The 21,572-nt window shown below is 43.1% G+C and overlaps 2 protein-coding genes and 1 pseudogene across 2 annotated transcripts; all 3 read left to right on the top strand.

Annotated features, from left to right (window-relative positions):
* Positions 1–1,663: 1,663 nt before the first annotated feature.
* On the top strand, positions 1,664–2,233 carry LOC109562656 (interferon alpha-H-like). Its single transcript, XM_019965684.2, has one exon. The coding sequence runs from the start codon at positions 1,664–1,666 to the stop codon at positions 2,231–2,233; it is 570 nt and encodes a 189-aa protein (XP_019821243.1).
* Positions 2,234–8,495: 6,262 nt separating this feature from the next.
* Positions 8,496–9,193, top strand: LOC139184515 (interferon omega-1-like; annotated as a pseudogene).
* Positions 9,194–18,393: 9,200 nt separating this feature from the next.
* Positions 18,394–18,981, top strand: LOC109562654 (interferon omega-1-like). The gene has a single exon (XM_019965682.2). It carries the CDS (start codon positions 18,394–18,396, stop codon positions 18,979–18,981), a length of 588 nt encoding a protein of 195 aa, XP_019821241.2.
* The last annotated feature ends 2,591 nt before the right edge of the window (positions 18,982–21,572 follow it).

Raw genomic sequence — 21,572 nt, forward strand, 5'->3', positions numbered from 1 at the left:
CGTCAAGGCTGTATATTGTCACCCTGTTTATTTAACTTATATGCAGAGTATATCATGAGAAACGCTGGGCTGGAAGAAGCACAAGCTGGAATCAAGATTGCAGGGAGAGATATCAATAACCTCAGATATGCAGATGACACCACCCTTATGGCAGAAAGTGAAGAGGAACTAAAGAGCCTCTTGATGAAAGTGAAAGAGGAGAGTGAAAAAGTTGGCTTAAAGCTCAACATTCAGAAAACGAAGATCATGTCATCTGGTCCCATCACTTGATGGGAAATAGATGGGGAAACAGTGGAAACAGTGTCAGACTTTATTTTTTGGGCTCCAAAATCACTGCAGATGGGGATTGCAGCCATGAAATTAAAAGATGCTTACTCTTGGAAGGAAAGTAATGACCAACCTAGATAGCATATTCAAAAGCAGAGACATTACTTTGCCAACAAAGGTCCATCTAGTCAAGGCTATGGTTTTTCCAGTGGTCCTGTATGGATGTGAAAGTTGGACTGTGAAGAAAGCTGAGCATTGAAGAATTGATGCTTTTGAGCTGTGGTGTTGGAGAAGACTCTTGAGAGTCCCTTGGACTGCAAGGAGATCCAACCAGTCCATACTAAAGGAGATCAGTCCCGAGTGTTCTTTGGAAGGACTGATGCTAAAGCTGAAACTCTAATACTTTGGCCACCTCATGTGAAGAGTTGTCTCATTGAAAAAGACTCTGATCCTGGGAGGGATTGGAGGCAGGAGAAAAAGGGGATGACAGAGGATGAGATGGCTGGATGGCATCACCAACTCGATGGACAAGAGTTTGGATGAACTCCAGGAGTTGGTTATGGACATGGAGGCCTTGCGTGTTGCAATTCATGGGGTCACTAAGAGTCAAACATGACTGAGCAACTGAACTGAACTGAATGGAGAAACAGACATAGAGAATAAACTGATGGACATGGGGAGAGGGGACAGGGTGAGATGTATGGAGAGAGTAACATGGAAACCTACATTACCATATGTAAATTAGATAGCCAAGAGGAATTTGCTGAATGGCTCAGGAAACTCAAACAGGGGCTCTGTATCAACCTAGAGGGGTGGGATGGGGAGGAAGAAGGGAGGGAGTTTCAAAGGGAGGGGATATATGTATACCTATGACTGATTAATGTTGAGGTTTGATAGGACACAACAAAATTCTGTAAAGTAATTATCCTCAATAAAATAATAAATTTAAAAAAATCGGTAGCTTTCACATTTAAGTTATAGCTTAAAATTTTATGTGATTCTCAACTCTACATTGAATACAAAAGTAATGTTTACACTTCCTTTTTCTATGCACAGAGAAAAGCTATCCATAGAGTACATAAAAACATAACCAGTATATCTGTGCTATCAAAATTTCACAATCAGGGCACCTAAAATATATCTAAAAAGGCTCTGTGGTCAGAAGAAAGAAGAGCAACATGAAAAAAAAAATGATTGAGAAATGCTGCCTTAACCCATTTGGAGAGTGTAAAATGAAAAGCAAAAACAAAAGTAGAAAGCAAGAGGGAACTTTGAGAAAATGGAAACCATGGGCTCCTACTTAAGACACAGGCCTGAAGAAAGGTCTTCAGAGAACAAAGAGCAAGTTCACAGAGTCACACAACGCCCCAGGCCAGAAGCATCTGCAAGACCCCCGATGGCCCCAGCCTGGTCCTTCCTCCTGGCCCTGCTGCTGCTCAGCTGCAATGCCATCTGCTCTCTGGGTTGCCACCTGCCTCACACCCACAGCCTGGCCAACAGGAGGGTCCTGATGCTCCTGCGACAACTGAGGAGGGTCTCCCCTTCCTCCTGCCTGCAGGACAGAAATGACTTCGCATTCCCCCAGGAGGCGCTGCATGGCAGCCAGTTGCAGAAGGCTCAGGCCATCTCTGTGCTCCACGAGGTGACCCAGCACACCTTCCAGCTCTTCAGCACAGAGGGCTCTGATGCCACGTGGGACGAGAGCCTCCTGGACAAGCTCCGCACTGCACTAGATCAGCAGCTCACTGACCTGCAAGCCTGTCTGAGGCAGGAGGAGGGGCTGCGAGGGGCTCCCCTGCTCAACGAGGACTCCAGCCTGGCTGTGAGGAAATACTTCCACAGACTCACTCTCTATCTGCAAGAGAAGAGACACAGACCTTGTGCCTGGGAGGTTGTTAGAGCAGAAGTCATGAGAGCCTTCTCTTCCTCAACAAACTTGCAGGAGAGATTCAGGAGAAAGGACTGACACACACCTGGTTCAACACGGAAATGATTCTCACGGACTAACAGACCACACTTCCTCCTGCGCTGCCATGTGGAAGACTCTCATTTCTGCTGTCATCATGGCCTGAATTGATTCAATTTGTCGAATATTTCCTGGAATATTAAGTGACATTATGACTCTATAGGCACTTGGTCGTTACAGATGCTGAAGCTGATCTATCTACTTATTCACTACCTGGACCATTATTTATCTATTTTAGTATTTATTTATCTATTTATAAATATTTAAATGATCTTGTTGATATAATATTATGTATGTGTATTTATGGGAAAATGTATATTTTGTATTTAGTTAATTTGTGATTTTTTTTCACTCATTAAATTCTTACTGTAAAAATCTTACTTTGTTTTTTCCCTAAAACACCAAGCCTGAATGGCTGCTTATTTAAAAAAATGCATTTTGTAAATCCTTGTCCCTTCTTTAGGATTTGGATGTTAGAAGTAAAAAATCACAAGCTCTACCTATGTTTTTTGTTGCTCTGAAGACCTTGAAGTGAATATAACTACTCCAATACGTTTTGTAACTCAGATTTTTTCAAAAGAAAAGTAACCTAAAAGCAATGATCCAAAAAATCCATGCTTCAGGATATGATGAGGGCTTGGGAACAGCTTTCTGCCTATTGTTGGTTGTCGAAGTTGTTTCCCTGGAAAGTGGTAGAGATGCTTGAAGAGATGGTGGTCAGTTGGTGAGAGGTCAGGTGAATATCTTACCTTTACACTCAAAAACCACAATCATTCACTTCCTCCCGGTGTAGGAATCCCCAGCATGTTCTCCTCATTCACTCTGCATGAAGGTGTCCTCTTCATTCATATAGCTGTTTCATTCTCCATTATGGTTTCTGGTTGTCATTTTCCTTTAAGACTGCAAAGCCACCAACTGAAAGCAGAACCTGAGTGAAACTTCTAGATTTGTCAGGCACTCCCCTATGAGATCACCTGCTCTGCCTGCCAAGCACTGCAGGTCCAGACTGCCCCGCCTCAAAGAGAAACACAGTAAATAGAGGGAACCCCGCACCACAGTGAACAATGGTGGAGACTCCAGGTGCTCCTCTGTGCCTCCACCTGGCTCTTCCACGTGCTGATTGCACTAGGAGGAGCTTGCCTGGGTCAGGAGTCTCACTTGCTCAAAAAGCCCAAAGCGCAGCAAACTTGGAGTTGAAAGTCAGCGCAGTTTGAGAACTCTCAAGGAGAACAGAGAAGTATAAAGTGTTCCCTGGAAAGCGGCAGGTCCTCAGGACATGGAACCACACAGATGAGCTGCACTGGGGCAAGACGGCCACTCCTGTCACAGCTCCAGACACGTTTCCTCCTTAGGACCCAGCAAGGGATCTCAGAGCAGAGCAAGATGTACCTGGGGACAATGCAGTCCACGCAGTTCTTAAATTCCTCCATAATGTCTTTGCATCTTTGAGAGACAAAGTCAAACGAGCTTGAATAAAAGAGTCACAGGCAGGCCTTTAGAACATTCATTAACAGTGGGACAGAGCCATCCCCCCAGGACATATGTCAGTAATGTGCAGACTGGGAGATCGCAATTTCTCAGTGTAACAAAGATCTTTGTGGAAATTCGTGTATTTAATGTAGGCAATTTTGAAGGAGGACATTGATAGATCAATCATCTTTCTCTTCTTCCCAGTTGGGACACATAGCACATATAGCTACATGTAAAGTCAGAGGGGCAATTTTTATATAATTTAATTTATTTATTCATTTTTCACTGTACTGGGTCTTCATAGCTGCATGAACTTTTGCCCAAAGCTGGGCTTCCCTCTAGTGGTGGTGCATAGGCTTCTCTGCTGTAGCTTCTCTCATTGAGGAGCTTCGGCTCTAGGGCACTCGGGCTTCAGTCCTGGCGGTCCCGGGGTCTAGGCACAGGCTCAATGGCTGTGGTGCACGGGCTTCACAGCCTCTAGACCACATGTAGTCCTATGTGTCACCTGCCTTGGCAGGCAGATTCCTTACCACTGAGCCACCAGGGGAGCTCCTCGGAGGACATTTAAAGTACATTGAGAGCTGTAGAAAGCTTCTTGAGGATTAGGGTCCTAAAACAAGTAAAAAACATTCCTTTATTACTGGTAAAAGTATAATTTTATTAACAAATTATTTTCTAAATAACTTTTCAATGTCAATTCTATACTATTACTTAATGATATTTAATAAGTTGATCTAGAAATTTAAAAAAAAGATAACTACATAAGGCATTGAGGCTTACTTCACAATTCAAGCCAGTCTCTCCCTGCTAAGGAGAAAAATCTTCACTGCTTCTGTCTAGGAAGCACATATGTTTTTCCCTTTTGTCACAAACAGGCCTCCTCAACAGCCACATCCTGAGCAGAAGCTGGAAAACAAGGAGCAGAGGTTTTTCACTGGACTCGACACCAGGATGACCCAGCTGGACTGGAGGTGAGCAATGCAGGTATCCTCCTTTAGAATGAGAACAGCAGGCTGTGGGAGTTCATTTTTTCAGGAGGACTTGCTGAGGACTACAGGCTGGAGGTCAGCCTCTCTTCTGCTCTAAGGGACTGCTCCACGGATGTTGGGGAGGTCAGTATGCATGTGATTGTGGTGAAGGGATGACGTGCAGATAAGCTCACATCTTGGGAGAATGTGGCTGAGAATCACGAGGAACAGATGTCTCTCTGAAGGATTTTAGAGCTTTTCTACCCATGAGAAGGTGCAAAATTGGGTTCATAAATTTCCTCTGGAAATTATCTAACTCTCTGCTGACCTGCTGTGTCAGTTTTCCCAGAGCACAGAGTGCCTCGTTCCTGATCTCCATCCTGAACTCCTATCAGGGTGTGTTGGAGGTCAGGACTGCAGTGAGTAGTGACTTCATTCTGCAGAACCTGCTGAGGAAAGATGTTTTCATTGTCATCCTGAAGGAGTAACGTCAGAGCTCATGTGGCGAGAAACTGTTGGATGCTTTTTCTTTGTACTTAAACTCACAAGAAAGGTCAAGAGTTTAAAATATATAGAAAAGAGGGCTCACTTCTCATAGGGATAATAAAGTTATTTCACTATATTTCATTGAAGAAACCACTCATAAAAGCTTAGACTTCCTTCTGCGTGGCTTGTGTGATTGGACTTCCCCAACCAGGGATCCAGGGACTGAAATCAGGTCACAGCAGTGAAAGTGCTGGATCCTAACCACTAGCCAATGAGCAAACACCTGCTTTATTTTTAAACTGGCAGAACAATCTATTCCCTTCTAACTGCTTAATAGTGATTTCGCTATTTAAATTAAATCTTAGTTCTGCTGACTTTAGACCACATCCTGTGGCCCTACAAAACAATAGATAGTGGCATTTGAAATGGATAGCATATTGAAAAGCAGAGACATTACTTTGCCAACAAAGGTCTGTCTAGTCAAGGCTATGGTTTTTCCAGTGGTCCTGTATGGATGTGAAAGTTGGACTGTGAAGAAAGCTGAGCACTGAAGAATTGATGCTTTTGAACTGTGGTGTTGGAGAAGACTCTTGAGAGTCCCTTGGACTGCAAGGAGATCCAACCAGTCCATTCTGAAGGAGATCAGCCCTGGAATTTCTTTGGAAGGAATGATGCTAAAGCTGAAACTCCAGTACTCTGGGCACCTCATGTGAAGAGTTGACTCATTGGAAAAGACTCTGATGCTGGAAGGGATTGGGGGCAGGAGGAGAAGGGGACGACAGAGGATGAGATGGTTGGATGGCATCACGGACTCGATGGACATGAGTTTGGTTGAACTCCAGGAGTTGGTGATGGACAGGGAGGCCTGGCGTGATGCGATTCATGGGGTCACAATGAGTCGAACACAACTGAGCGAATGAACTGAACTAAACTAAACTGAACTGAAGGGGTCTTAGTCATCTCATTCTCCTCCTCACTTACTTCACTGGTTCCTTAACGTCATGTTGATTTTCACCCTTTCTTTAATTTTTTTAATGGGATCCTTCAGACAAATCAAAGCCCCCAAGGTTTGCCCTTGAATCTTTGCTACTATTGGAATAGTTCATTTGTCCAGATTTATACTTTTCTCCAGGATTATAAGTACGTGTGACCTAAGAGTTAATGAGAGGATTCAGTTAAAATTCTAAAGAACTTGGAAAGTGGCTAGTCCATTAGTAGCAAGCAATAAAATTCAGTGATTATTTTAATATCATAATTACTATTTCCCTGATTAAGATCAGGGTCTTTTGGAATCATTTAATTCCATTTCCTTTTAGTTTTTCTCAAAGCATCTTCTCATTGCCTGGGCGGATTTGTTACCTAGGCAGATGCTCAGGAAGGTTGGGCTCCAAGACACTGCCAAAGAGGATTAGTGTTCTAGCAACTGGCATTCTAATTGTTCACCTCTTGTTAGGTGGTGGGTTTGACTTCTTCCTTCTCTCCTGAAACTAATCCTACATGGATTAATTGAAAGGAAACTGAGATAGCTGATCTTCCAAAGCAAAGGGCAGTCAACTGACCCAGGATTGGGCCTTCCTTGAGCTTCTGTCGGAAGCAGCCATGCCCCAAGCTCCGTGTTGTTCGTCCTGGCCTCATGCTTCCCCTCTGCCACAGCCTCGTCCCCAGCTGTGCTGTATTGAATTTGCTAACTCAGAATGAGTCATTCCATCAGGGGAAACCACTTCCCTTCTTTCAGACATTCAGAATACATTAGTTTTCTCTTTGCCCACAAAACAACTGTGGACTTTTACTTTCCAGGGAAGTGTCAAAGGGAAACAACAACAACAACAAAAATTAAAGTTTTGAAATGATAGAGCTACAGCCCCTCTGCCTTTCTTTGCTTTATTGTTCTTACCTCAACGTGAATTAGAACCAGAGCAGAAGCAGCAAGACAAATCCTGACCAACAAGTCACTAAAAGAATGTAGAAACTTTAAGTAAAAAATTACACTCAAGTAAAGGAAAGAAGGCTATTTCTCCCTGAACGAGTACCTGGCTCTCACAATCCTAAATTCTCAGAGGGAGAAAGAAACAGAGGAACAGAGATGCCCAGTGGAATCAACTGCCTGAATGAACAACTGTAACTCACTAGATTCTGTGACATAAGCTTCCAGTGAGAGACTACACCATCACTGAATCTCCTTCTTCCATCTCAGAAACGCTGAGCAGAACAAGTCTTGAACAGTTTAAGTAAAAGGATTGAATAATAAAACTATACTTGGCAGAGCAGATAATATTTGTCTACTAAAAGCAAAATAATTGCAGTTGGAAATTCCTCTACCAACTTGCACAAATACATCTTTGCTCTCAGTATCTGAGCACTGCTGACACTTTGGACATCTGGGGACGTGGGTCAGGAGAAGAGGAGGTCACCACTGAGAACTAGGGTTCTTCACACAAACACTGCAGGGGAGAGGACGGGGGTTTAGGAAGATGATTTATTCTCCCAACAAATAAGCCCTCCACAGAAAGGAGATTTTCGAGTCCACAGGATGTGGTGAGCCTCTCCTCAAAAAGGAAGTCCAGAAGGGGAGGAAGGGACTCTGTCACTCTAGAGGACAAGGGGTGGCTCCATGTGATCTCTCCCTTGTGAGTGAGGTGCTGCTGGGAAAATACAATTATCCTGGATTGAGAGTCTCCTCTCCAATGTTCTCTAAGAACCAGGATTCTGGTGGGGGTATTGGCCCAGTCTGTGGAGGACAACAAGTCTCCAGTAAGAAAATGGTGGGAAAAAATGATGATATCTGTAACAGTCCTGACCTCAGGTTCCCTGAAGCACAGCCAAATGGACTTGCAGGAATGGGTTCCAGAAGGAACAGAAACAGGGGAGGAGTTCATGGAGTCATAATAATCAGCCTCTTCTCTAAATCAAACACTCAAGAAAACTCAGCATTTGTTTTGAAGAACTTAATTGACAGAGTGATCTGGTAAATGCCTAAATAAATACGGAAACCACAGAGCTGAGGGAGCCTCTATTCCCATGTAAAGTAAGAGGGGAAAAAGGGGCCTAATATCAGGGCTCCTGATGTGTTCACGGATAAGAGGAGAGCAACATTTATGCATGAGAGACAAAGAGCAATAATGTATATAATTACAAATGTCCATTAATTCTGACTTCAGACAAAGACCTTTCTCATTTGATTGATAAATATCCATTTAGATGGGTACATTTGAAGTTATCAGGAAGTAGGAAAAATTAATAGTTTAGATTGGTGACATTTTCTTCGATCATACTGTGAATACATAAATGAAAATCAAAAAAGGAAGTAAAAGTGCACAGAAATGACTAGAAAATGAAAACTATCATGTTCCCTGTTTAATGGCCTTGCTAGAAAGCATGGCATCAGAGAACCTACCTCAAGGTTCCACCAGACGCCATCCCAGCCAGCCCAGCAGCAGCCTCATCTTCCCCATGGCCTTCGTGCTCTCTCTACTGATGGCCCTGGTGCTGGTCAGCTACGGCCTGGGAGGATCCTGGGCTGTGACCTGTCTCCGAACCACACGCTGGTTGGCAGGAAGAACCTCAGGCTCCTGGACCAAATGAGGAGACTCTCCTCTTGCTTCTGTCTCCAGGACAGAAAAGACTTCGCTTTCCCCCAGGAGATGGTGGAGGGCGGCCAGCTCCATGAGGCCCAGGCCATCTCTGTGCTCCATGAGATGCTCCAGCAGACTTTCAACCTTTTCCACACAGAGCGCTCCTCTGCTGCCTGGTACACCACCCTCCTGGAGCAGCTCCACACTGGACTCCATCAGCAGCTGGACGACCTGGACGCCTGCCTGGGGCAGGTGATGGGAGAGGAAGACTCTGCCCTGGGAAGGAGAGGCCCCACACTGGCCGTGAAGAGGTACTTCCAGGGCATCCATATCTACCTGCAAGAGAAGGAATACAGCGACTGCACCTGGGAAATTGTCAGAGTGGAGATGATGAGATCCTTCTCTTCATCAGCCAGCTTGCGAGAAAGGTTAAGATGATGGATGGAGACCTGAACTCACCTTGATATGACTCTTACTGACTAAGATGCTACATCTCCCTTGTAGGCTCACCTGCAGCCATTTAAGAGACTGTGAATTCTGCTTTAGCCACAATATTTATTGAATTAAATAAGTAAATCCTTTTTCAGTAGTAATAAGCAAGTAGGTATAAAATTATTCAGCTGCACAGGAATCAGTGCATAGCGATGACTGCCCTGATGTTATTCATGTTTCTTATGTACATATTTTCATTTATTATTTTATCTCATCATATTTATATTTTCATATAAAATTTTTGTTTACATTTTAATAAAATTTAGAAAATGTGTTCATTTCCTTAAGCTTCTAATTTGTTTTTATTAAATTCTTATGAAGGTAAACTTGTTTCTTCATTCTGAAGACCTAAATCTTTATTTTGTCTACATAAACCTATTGTGGAATAGCATTTGCCCTTGTATACTATGGAATGGCTCTATTACTTCTCAGGACTTGATTGTCAAAAGGTGGAATTCCTGGAATTCCCTGGCAGTCCAGTGGTTTGGACTCCACGCTTCCAGTATAGGAAGCGCAGGTGCCATGGATATCTGCTCAGGGAACTACGATTCTGCAGGCTACGGAGGGCAGCCCTCCATTCCACCCCTCCAAAAAAAAAAAGGTATAAAGGAGTTCTGAAACTGTGGTAAATGAGTTAGTCCTGGAGTCACAGATAAACTAATTTATACCCAGTCAGCAAAGAACTGTTGGTGTCAGTATCTGGGGGGAAGACTCATCTCCTCCAGAAAAGTTGCCAACATGTGGTGCTGAGTGGCTGATCCCGACACCTGTTACTCTTCCTCCCACCTTCCCCTCAGTCCTGCTTTACTGAACAATCTACTCCCTTACACAATCTCCTCACTGCCTCCCACACAGGAGCTCTGTTCTGGGGTGGTTTCTGGTTCAAAGTTTCTCTGAGTGGAAATCACTGGAAGAGAGCGCAAGTGAAAGGAGAGTTCTAGAAATTTCAAAGCCTTTGAATTGCAGCTCTGCTATTTAACAGCAGTGTGACCCTGCAAAATATCACAAACACTAAGGAGAAGGAAATGGCAACCCACTCCAGTATCCTTTCTTGAAAATCCCATGGACAGAGGAGCCTGGTGGGCGACAGTCCATGTGTCACAAGAGTCGGACACGACTGAACCAACTTAGCATGCACGCAGGCACGCATGCTGTCTTGATCCTCTTCTTTAATATGGGGAAAATAAGAGTAGTTTTTCATAGGACTACTGTTAGGATCAATGAGCCCATACTACAAGAAGCATAAAAGAGTGCCTGGCAGTAATGATCAGGACAGTGAGTCCCAGAGTAGCTGCCCACAGGGAGCAGACGGGACAGCTGGCCTGAGGCAGTGACTGGAAGGTAACACGGGAAAGATGCTAGGTCCTTGGTAAAAATATTTAACTTGGGTGCTAATTTCACAGTTTAGTTTGTGAACTCTTCTGTGCTCAATGCTGAAGACAGTTCCAATTTCAGTATCTCAGACTTCTAGAAGCATTCTTAGGAGTTCATAGAAATTCTTTGAGAAAGAAGGATTAGTAGAAAATGCTTTGATCTACTATAAAAATGAATAATAGGGAAATCATAGAAATCTCATAGGACTGCAGAATATCACACACATGACTCATTAATAATGTTTCTTGCTTCTTTAGTATGAGTACTACTCTACTACTTCTTGAAGACATTTCTAAAGTTACCTTCTCAACTCGCTGTTGGGTTTCAGTCTTTCAGCAGCAAAGCAGAGGCGGGAAGAAAAGAGCAAGGGCCATGCAGGGTGAGGCTCTGCTCTCCAGCCCTGGGCTGTCCTGGGTTTGATCCTAGTTGTTTTCCGTGAAGACTTCAGTCCCTAAGTGCCGGCAGTGTCACCTCCTAGAGTCGGTCCTTCTCAGAAATCAGTGCCTTTGAGGAGAGACTGCTACAAGTGTATGCAGGTGTCTTATACCCAAGCGAGAGTCTTTCTCTGAACACGGGGCCATGAAGTCAATTTTATTGATCAAAACACATAAACCTTAAACATGCATACTGCCAACTGTCCATGACAACAATGGCTACACTAATCCATATTCAAGACCATATAAGCACTTATACATTCTCACTCACTGACCAAAACAGGATCTTATCATCCTTTTTAGTTTTTGCCAATCTGACTGGTGACACATAGCATCTAGCAGCAACCATTAGTTTTCCTTTTCCTAATTGATGGCAGTTGTTATCAGTCATACTCCAGTCAGGAAAACAGAAAATTCCTTCCAGCCTTCTAGTCCACCCTTGGAACTGGTATGGGAAAGGAAAACAATCCGCAGGCAAAGGAGAAATGTACTGGAAGGAACTAGAGCCCCAGCATCACAGAGTAGAGTTGAGGAGAAGAGCTGTGGAGCTGAGACATTGGTTCTAAGACCGCTGCACTAGGATAGAGGACGGCCTTTCCCCATCACATCCACTGCAAGCACGGCTTCCCTGTGAATTTCTGATCCACACAGACGCACCCACTGCTCCTGCACTGTCACTTTACTCACGTAAAGAAGGTCATCATTCATTTTCAGTCAAACTCCGTGATCTCCAGCTAGAAGACACACAGATTGCAAGGTCCTCAACCAGATCCCAGGCTCCACACTCACACTGCACTCCTGCCATCTGGCTGCTATCCAGTCTGAGTTTCATTTGTGACAAAGACACTTGTGGTTTTCCTGTGTGCAGGGTCCAGAACTGTCTTCTGTTCAAATTGATGAACTAGGTCATGACCTGCTCTAGTTTTCAGGCCTTTAAAAATCTATCTTGATGATGATGTCTTCCAAAGACACATGCTGGAATCATATGCCCAACTGCCTATTTCACAGTTGGTGTCTACTGAGCACACATTATGCTGAAATCAAAAGCATTTTAATTGCAATTTTTTAAACAACTTATCCATATGAGAAGACATTTTGAAAAGTTAATGAAACTCTCCCATGACAAACTGACTAAAAAAAATGCTTAATATGACCTTTGGTTAAAAGAAATGAGAGGAAAAAAGGATTTTGTAAACTGAGATGAGTTATTCAAAGTAGTTACTGGGTCATAAGTTTGTCAAATATGGCTTTCAATCAGATGAAGAGAGATATACAAAGAAGTAATATTGAAAACATTACTGATGATTTTGCTTCCATTAAAGCCAGGAACTTAAAGAACTGTTGTGGCATAAGGAAAATATTTGAATTGATGTGAGTTGAAGACTTACACATTTTAAAACATCTTCCAACCAATTAACATTACAGGAGAAATTAACCATTTAATGTTAAATGAAATAATTTTCCCTGTACCAAGGAGCTTCATTTCAAGTCTCAGTTTTGTCCCCAAGTCTTCCCACTGGAGGGTCCCAATATCTAGTAGATTCCTGTCCAGCTTGTAGATACCTTTCCCCTTTCCCTGAATTACTCCTTTTCCCCATAAACAAGGGCTTCCCTTGTGGCTCAGCTGGTAAAGATCTGCCCGCAATGAGGGAGACCTGGGTTCAATCCCTGAGTTGGGAAGATCTCCTGGAGAAGGGAAAGGCTACCCACTTCAGTGTTCTGGCCTAGAGAATTCCATGGACTGTATAGTCCATGGGGTCGCAAAGAGTTAGACAGACTGAACGACTTTTCACTCACTCCACAACAATCCTGAATCCGAAAACATACCACAACATGCTGTGATTTCCAGTAGTCAATCGCGGCATAAAAAGGCATCGGTGGAACCGCTCTAGCTAAAATCTTCTCCCAGGAAGGGGAGGATGGACGCAATGGTAGCTTATCTAGAATTGGAGAAATCAAAGGCTCTGAGCGACGCGGCGCAAAGCTCGCCTGGGCAGTGGGGCCCGAAAAGGAAGTTTCCTCTCTGTTCCCGCGGCCCCAAGCTCTCCCTGGGCCCCGGCGGCGCCTCGCTCCTGTCGCGGCTCCTGCCCACAGCGACCCGCGAGTTGTCCCCGTGGATCTGATGCCCCAGCTGGCAGCGCTGTACCTGGAGGCGGGTCCCGCTGGGTGGGCGGTGCCGGTCTGTCAGTTACTGAGAGATCGGGCGCCCCCTCCCGACCGCTTGGGCTCAGCAAAAGGAGTTGGAGGGCTCAGGAGATTACTAGTGCAGGACCTGAACTGTTTCATAGAGGCCCAGGTGAAGGGCTGAATTTCTGAACTCCTGGTCTCCCTGCTGATGGCAATGGGGAGGCTCTGCTCCATCCCACACATTTCACCAGTTAGCTTAGGTGGTCTTCTATTCTGTCATTTCCCAAATTCACATAATTTGGAAGCAAAAGTTTGTTGCTGAACCACGAAAGACACCAGGATTCTTGGCCTCCAAGAAGAAGAATTCAATCCAGGGCCAGTGACGAGGCTTGATCGCTCAGAACTTTTGTGTAATAAAGTTTTATTAAAGTATAAAAGAGATAGAGAAAGCTTCTGACATAGACATCAGAAGGGGCAGAAAGAGTGCCCTGTGCTAGTCTTCAGCCAGATGTTATATAGCTGCTGCTGCTGCTGCTAAGTCACTTCAGTCGTGTCTGACTCTGTGCAACCCCAGAGATGGCAGCCCTCCAGGCTCCCCCGTCCCTGGGATTCTCCAGGCAAGAACACTGGAGTGGGGTGCCTCCAAAGCAGAAAAGTGAAAAGTCAAAGTGAAGTTACTCAGTCGTGTCTGACTCTTAGCAACCCCATGAACTGCAGCCTACCAGGCTCCTCTGTCCATTTGATTTTCCAGGGAAGAGTACTGGAGTGGGGTGCCATTGCCTTCTCCTATATAGCTACTAGCTACTAGCATTCTGCTAATTAGAGAAAGGAAATGTCTCAAAACTCAGAGGATGGCACCAGGCCCCTCACCCACAACATGCATGAGACAACATTGGCACCAGATGAGTCATCCCTGGCCATAAAACGATTGACATGAATCTTGAAGAAAGGCAGATTTTCAAACAAATATACAGTATCATTAACACAGATTAGGAGAACACTGTATGAGTGTAACATACTGGTTTGTCAAGTCGGTTCTGAGCCTTTAGGTGGAACTGACTTGAACACAGAGTCTAGGGTAAATACACAGTACATTATCAGCTTAAGACAAACATTTCCATTAGAAAAATGCATTGGTTAGCTCAAGGTTTGGGAAAAGTTCAGTTCAGGTGGAACCAGGTGTCATTATGGCCACACAGAAGTTTAACAGAAACCTCTTTTTAAATGTGTATGGAGAAGGGGAACAAATCTAACACTGGTTTGTTTCCTCCTGCTGCTGAAGAGAGAGAAAGAAAGTGTCTGACACTTGCAGCCTGTTTCCTCTGTTTGGAAACCCCTGGCCTTCCTGTCTGTTACCCTCTCAAAAGCATTAAGTAGTTTTTTTACTTACATTCACAAAGCCATCAGCTTGGTGTTTTCTACAGAGGAGTCACTGAAATGTTTGTAATCCAATCTCCTGCTGGGGTCATAACTCATAAGGATCTTGTCCATCATGTATCTCCAATTTATGGTGAGGATTCATTGAACAATCTATATGAATCATCTTGGACAGTTAAATATGATTATTTTATAATTATTAGAATTATTAATTTTGTCAATCACATTTAGACTTTCAGTAAGAACTACCAGTTGATAATTTCATTTTGCTTATTATACAAAATAATCAGGTGCGTTGTAAATCGCTCAGCTTATCTAGAATTGGAGGTAGATGTGAACTGATGGAAACAAGAGGTTTGTAGCATCGAGGTATGAATCAATAAGGGTGCATCTTGTGTTAGAAATAAAACAGGAAACTAAGTGAGGGCTCAGCACACGCAGTGTGCGCAGGTGTGACAGTCTAGATAAGCAGTTTGGAATCTGACATACTAGGTTTTGAAAACTGGATTTGCCATTTCATTATTGGATTGTTTTATTCAAATAAAGTCTTAGCAGGAGGCTCTTCGAAACAAAAATATTAACTCAGTTTCAACTACGTTGGAAGGATTGCGTGAGTTCCTCACAAAGGCTAAGGAGTTTGTAGTTGTTGTCACTGTCATTTTTGATAAACACATAGTCTGTGGAATTTGTCTGGCAGGTCCTTGGTAATCACGTCCACGGTAGTCTTGTAACATTTAATTAGTAATCAATTCAGGATGGATGTGCCATAAAAAGTGAGGGCAGCATCAGGGAATGTGTTCTTACTCCTCAATAATATCAAGAATGAAATAGATCCTAATGAATCCTTGCCATAAACACAATACCTTGGTATCTCTTACTACTGTGTTACGGACTGAATGTGTGTGTGTTCCCCAAATTCATACATTGAAACCCTACCCCTGGACTTCCTTGATGCTCCAGGGGCCAGGACTCCATGCTCCCAAAGCAGGGAGCCTGAGCTGGATCTCTGGTCAGGAAACTAGGTTCTGCATGGCAAGCAAGACTTCCCATGGCTTAAGTAAAGATCCTGCACGAAGCAACCAATATCCAAGAACCAGCATACATCGACTAAGACATGCCTCAGCCAAATAAACACATGAAATAAATATTTTAAAAATTCTTTAAAAGCCCACAGAAACCCAACCCATCAATGTGATAGTATCAAGAGCTGGAATATTAGGGAGATCATTAGGGTTAGTAATCAATAAAATTCAGTTATTATTTTTAATGTCATAACTACTATTAGCTAAACTAAGATCGGGATCTTTTGGAATCATTTACTTCCCTTTCATTCTAGTTATTTCAAAGCATATTCTCTTTGCCCAAGTGGATTTATCACCTATGCAGATGCTCAGCAAGGCTGGTCTCATAACCCTGTCAGAGAGGATTAGTGTTCGAGCAACTGGGGCTCTGATTGCCTGTCTCTTGTGACCTGGTGAATATGACTTCTTCCTTCTCGCTTATACTGACCACATGTTGATTAAAGAAAAGAAAAATTAGGAGGCTGGTCTTACAAAGCTGACGGCAGTCAACAGATCAAGGACTTGTCCTTCTTGTAGCTTCTGTAAGAAGCAGCCCTGTCCCAGCCTTTCTGTTGCTCATACTGGCCTCATCGTTTCCCTCTGCCTCAGACTTGTCCCCAGCTGTGCTGCACTGCAGTTTGCTAACTCAGAATACGTCACTGGGTCAGGGGAAAACCACTTCCCTTCTTTCATATTGATGACATTGAGACTTACTCTTGTTTTCTTGTTGCCCACAAAAAAACTGGGCAATTTTACTTTCTAGAAAAGTTGCAAAGAGAAACAAAAAAATCTGACGTCTTGAAAGTGATAGAGATGCAGCCCCTCTGGCTTTCTTTACTTTCCTTTGTTGTTCTCATGTCATCATGAATTGCAGCCACAACAGGAACAATGAGACAAATCTTGTCCAATAAGTCAGTCAGTACAGTTCAGTTCAGTCGCTTAGTCGTGTCCGACTCTTTGCAGCCCCATGAACTGCAGCACGCCAGGCCTCCCTGTCCATCGCCAACTCCCAGCTGCTGCTAAGTCGCTTCAGTCGTGTCTGACTCTGTGCGACCCCAGAGACAGCAGCCAGCCCACCAGGCTCCCCTGTCCCTGGGATTCTCCAGGCAAGAACACTGGAGTGGGTTGCCATTTCCTTCTCCAATGCATGAAAGTGAAATGTGAACGTGAATTCACTCAGTCGTGTCCGACCCTCAGCGACCCCATGGCCTGCAGCCTTCCAGGCTCCGCCGTCCATGGGATTTTCCAGGCAAGAGTACTGGAGTGGGGTGCCATTGCCTTCTCCTGCCAACTCCCAGAGCCTACCCAAAAGAAGTCACTAAGTGAATATAAAAAGTTTAAATGAAAAATTACACTCAAGGAAAGAAGACTATTTCTCCTGATCTAGTAGGCTGGGTCTCACTGCCCTGCATTCTCAGAGGAACAGAGACAGAGGAACAGAGATGCCTGGTGAAATCAACTGCCTGAATGAACAACTGTAACTCACTAGATTCTGTGACATAAGCTTCCAGTAAGAGACAACACCAATACTGAATCTCCATCCTCCAGCTCAGAAAGTTTGAACAGACCAAGTGTCGAACAGTTTAAGTAAAAGAGTTGAATAATAAAAACTATACTTAGCAGGGTAGATATTATTTATCTACTAAAAGCAAAATAACTGCAGTTGGAAATTCCTCCACCAACTTGCACAAACACACTTTTGCTCTCAAGGACTGAGCTTTGCTGACACTTTGGACACCTGGGGAAACGGGTCAGAAAAGAGGAGGTCACCACTGAGAACTAGGGTCCTTCACACAAACACTGCAGGTGAGAGGTGATGGTTCAGGAAGACGATTCATTTTCACAAGTAAATGAGCCCTCCACAGAAAGGAGATTTTTGAGTCCTCAGGATGTGGTGAGCCTGCCCTAAGGGAGGGAGCCCAGCAGGTGAGCAAGGGGACTCTGTCACTCCAGAGGACAGGGGGTGGCTCCATGTGATCTCTCCCGTGTGAGTGAGCTGCTGCTGGGGAAATACAATTATCCTGGAATTAGAGTCTCCCCACCCATATCATCTGAGAAGAACCAGAATTCTTGGTAGGGGAAGGGCTGGGCCACCAAAGGACAATAGGTCTCCAGTATGAAAATGGTGGAAAGAAAGTGTGATGTCTGTAATAGTCCTGACTTCGTGGTTCCCTGAAGCACAACCACGTGGACCTGCAGGAACGTGTTCTAGAAGGAAAAGAAACATGGGAGGAGCTCATGGACTCACAATAATCAGCCTCTTCTCTAAATCAAACACTCAAGAAAACCCATCCTTTGTTTCAAACAGTTTCTTTGCGAGAGTGACCTGGTAAATGCCTGATAAACACAGAGCCTGCCTTCCTAAGTAAAGTAAGAAACAGAAATTGAGCCTAGGATCAGGGCCAAAAATGTGTTCATGGAACAGAGAAGAGCCACATTTACACATGAAAGAGAAAGAGTGATAATGTTTGTACTTAGAAACCTACATCATTTCTGATGTAAGACAAAGACCTTTCTTATTTGATTGATAAATATCCATTTGGATGGGTACATTCAAAGTTATTGGGAAATAGATAAAATTAATAGTTTAGATTGATGACAATTTCTTTGACCATATTCAGAATACATAACAGAAAACCAAAAAAGGAAGTAAAAGTGTATAGAAATGACTAGAAAATGAAAATTTTTCTAGTGTTCCCTATTTAATGGCCTTGCTTAGAAAGCATGGCATCAGAGAACCTACCTCAAGGTTCCACCAGACGCCGTCTCAGCCAGCCCAGCAGCAGCCGCATCTACCCCATGGCCTTCGTGCTCTCTCTACTGATGGCCCTGGTGCTGGTCAGCTACAGCCCGGGAGGATCCCTGGGCTGTGACCTGTCTCAGAACCATGTGCTGGTTGGCAGGCAGAACCTCAGGATCCTGGGCCAAATGAGGAGACTCTCCCCTCGCTTATGTCTACAGGACAGAAGATACTTTGCTTTCCCCCAGGAGATGGTCGAGGGCAGCCAGCTCCAGGAGGCCCAGGCCATCTCTGTGCTCCACGAGATGCTCCAGCAGAGCTTCAACCTCTTCCACACAGAGCGCTCCTCTGCTGCCTGGGACACCACCCTCCTGGAGCAGCTCCGCACTGGACTCCATCAGCAGCTCGATGACCTGGACGCCTGCCTGGGGCAGGTGATGGGAGAGGAAGACTCTGCCCTGGGAAGGATGGGCCCCACACTGGCCGTGAAGAGGTACTTCCAGGGCATCCACGTCTACCTGAAAGAGAAGGAATACAGCGATTGTGCCTGGGAAATCGTCAGAGTGGAAATCATGAGATCCTTCTCTTCATCAACCAACTTGCAAGAAAGGTTAAGAATGATGGATGGAGACCTGAGCTCACCTTGACATGACTCTCAATGACTAATATTCCACATCACCCTTGCACACTCTGGTGTTGTCATTTCAGAAGACTCTTGTTTCTTCTTTAGCCACCAGATTTGTGGAATTAACTCAGCCAATACATGTCCGTAGTAATAAGCAAGTACATATAAATGTAATCAAGTGCAGGGGTATCAATCCATAAGCAATGACTGCCCTGATGTTATTTATTTATTCTTTATTTAGTTAATGTAATATTTTATCTCATCATATTTATATTTTCCTATAAAAGATGTGTATGTTTACATTGTAGTAACATTTAGAAAATATATTTCCCTATTTCATTAAAATTGTTATGTGGTTTATTTATTAAATAGTTATCAAGATAAATTTCTTGAGTTTTTCTTTTGAAAACCTAAATCCTTATTTTGTCTACATATACCTATCACAAAATAGTATTAGTTCGTTTTATACTGTGGAACAATTCTATCATTTTCTAGGAAATGTTTGTCAAAAGGTGGAATTCTGAGAGTTTTCTGTGGGTGCCATTGTTAGGACTCTGAGTTTTTCCTTCAGGGAGCCTCGGTTGAGGAACTAAGATCCTCTAAGCTGTGGAGGGTGACAAAAAGAAAAAAGTTAGAAAGGAAATTATGAAACTGCAGAAAATGCTTAGTCTTGATGTCATAGGAATAACTAACGTACATGTGGCTGAGATTTGAACAGGGGGTTAATTGCTGGAAATAGGTATGTTGTCTGTCTTCAAATAGTATCATTTTCTAACAAAGATTTTAAAAATCAATACATCAATCTGCTGCACAGAAAATATTGTTATTGAGGTATATCCAATTTCCCACAGTAACGAGTGGGATCATTTATAAAAACTGATCAACAAAGATCCCACCAATTTATACATTTCATTCAGCATATTTCAACTTTTATTATTTTAAGAATTTCCTATAATCTGTACTTCTCAAGATCAAAGTCTTTCTTTTCATTTTAAACTCCCCTCCCCCACACACATCCTCCATCAGGACCTTCTAACTGAGAGTCCCTTAAATGGGGAGGAATTGACTCCCCAGAGCAGGAGCATGTCTCCATTTCCTATTCACACCCAGCATCCTTCAAAATGGTAGGATACTACTGGTCCTCAGAGTTATCTGTAAAAGTGTAAGTGTAATGAATGTTAATAATAATACTGATAAGCTTAAAAGAATTTTACCAGTTAAACTGTTTGAAAATGACAATCTTGCTACATTTTTTGTTTTTATTTTTTGTGGGTTACTCTTGTCTTCTCAGGTGACCAGTATCTTTGTTATCTGGGCATCTCTTTAGTTTTCCCTCAATTTCCTGCATCATTTCGTCCAGTCGATTTTTCTGTCCTATGCTACTGTTTTCTCAGCTTTAAAATAAGGATATGGGAGTGGATATATGTGTACTTATAGCTGGTTTACTTGTTGTACAGCAGAAACCAGCACAACATTGTAAAGCAATTATTCTCCAATTAAAATCAAAATAGGGATAATGAGACTATTTTACTCCTTTCAATATACCATCTCATGTTCTATACTCTATATGATGTTACTATAACAACTTCCAAAATTATCTTAAATGAGTAGATTATATGAAGCATCAGGGACACAGTAAACAGCTGTGAGAGCTGTTACTGTGACAGGTGTGTATTAAGCTTTCGCCATTATTTCATGTCTACCCTAAAGATGATTAGGCCGTATCTGTGACTTGCTCAACTCAATTTTTAATGCAAAAATTCTACCTCTGCAAATTAGAATAAATTAGTCATGAATGGATGTGAGAGTTGGACTGTGAAGAAAGCTGAGCACTGAAGAATTGATGCTTTTGAACTGTGGTCTTGGAGAAGACTCTTGAGAGTCCCTTGGACTGCAAGGAGATCCAACCAGTCCATTCTGAAGGAGATCAGTCCTGGGTGTTCTTTGGAAAGAATGATGCTAAAGCTGAAACTCCAGTACTTTGGCCACTTCATGCGAAGAGTTGACTCACTGGGAAAGACTCTGATGCTGGGAGGGATTGGGGGCGGGAGGAGAAGGGGATGACAGAGGATGAGATGGCTGGATGGCATCACCGACTCAATAGATGTGGGTTTGGGTGAACTCCGGGAGTTGGCGATGGACAGGGAGGCCTGGCGTGTTGTAATTCATGGGGTCGCAAAGGGTCGGACATGACTGAGCACCTGACTGAACTGAACTGAACTGAATCTTTGCTAGTATTGTACAAAAAATATCTAAACATTTTGAAATTTTACTGGCAAATAAAATAATCACATGACTGTACCAAGCACACCGAGATATTTAGTGGGCATCAAATCAACATGCAATCAGGGCATATAAGATGCTTATTAGGTAGGAAATGCTATATTAAGTGAAAATATACATTATGCTGAAATAAAAAACATCTTGATTATGAATTTTAAAGCAACTTACCTATGCAAAATGACCTTTTAAAAGAGTTAATAAAAGTATGTATATTTTTTACATATACATATACATATTTTTCTCCAATGCAAAACTATGTATAAATTTGAAAGCTTAACATAAGATCCTTAGATAAAGGAAATGAGAAGAAAAAAAGACTTTGAAAATTGA

This window comes from Bos indicus, chromosome 8 (genome assembly GCF_029378745.1).
Source record: "Bos indicus isolate NIAB-ARS_2022 breed Sahiwal x Tharparkar chromosome 8, NIAB-ARS_B.indTharparkar_mat_pri_1.0, whole genome shotgun sequence".
Lineage (NCBI taxonomy): Eukaryota > Metazoa > Chordata > Mammalia > Artiodactyla > Bovidae > Bos > Bos indicus.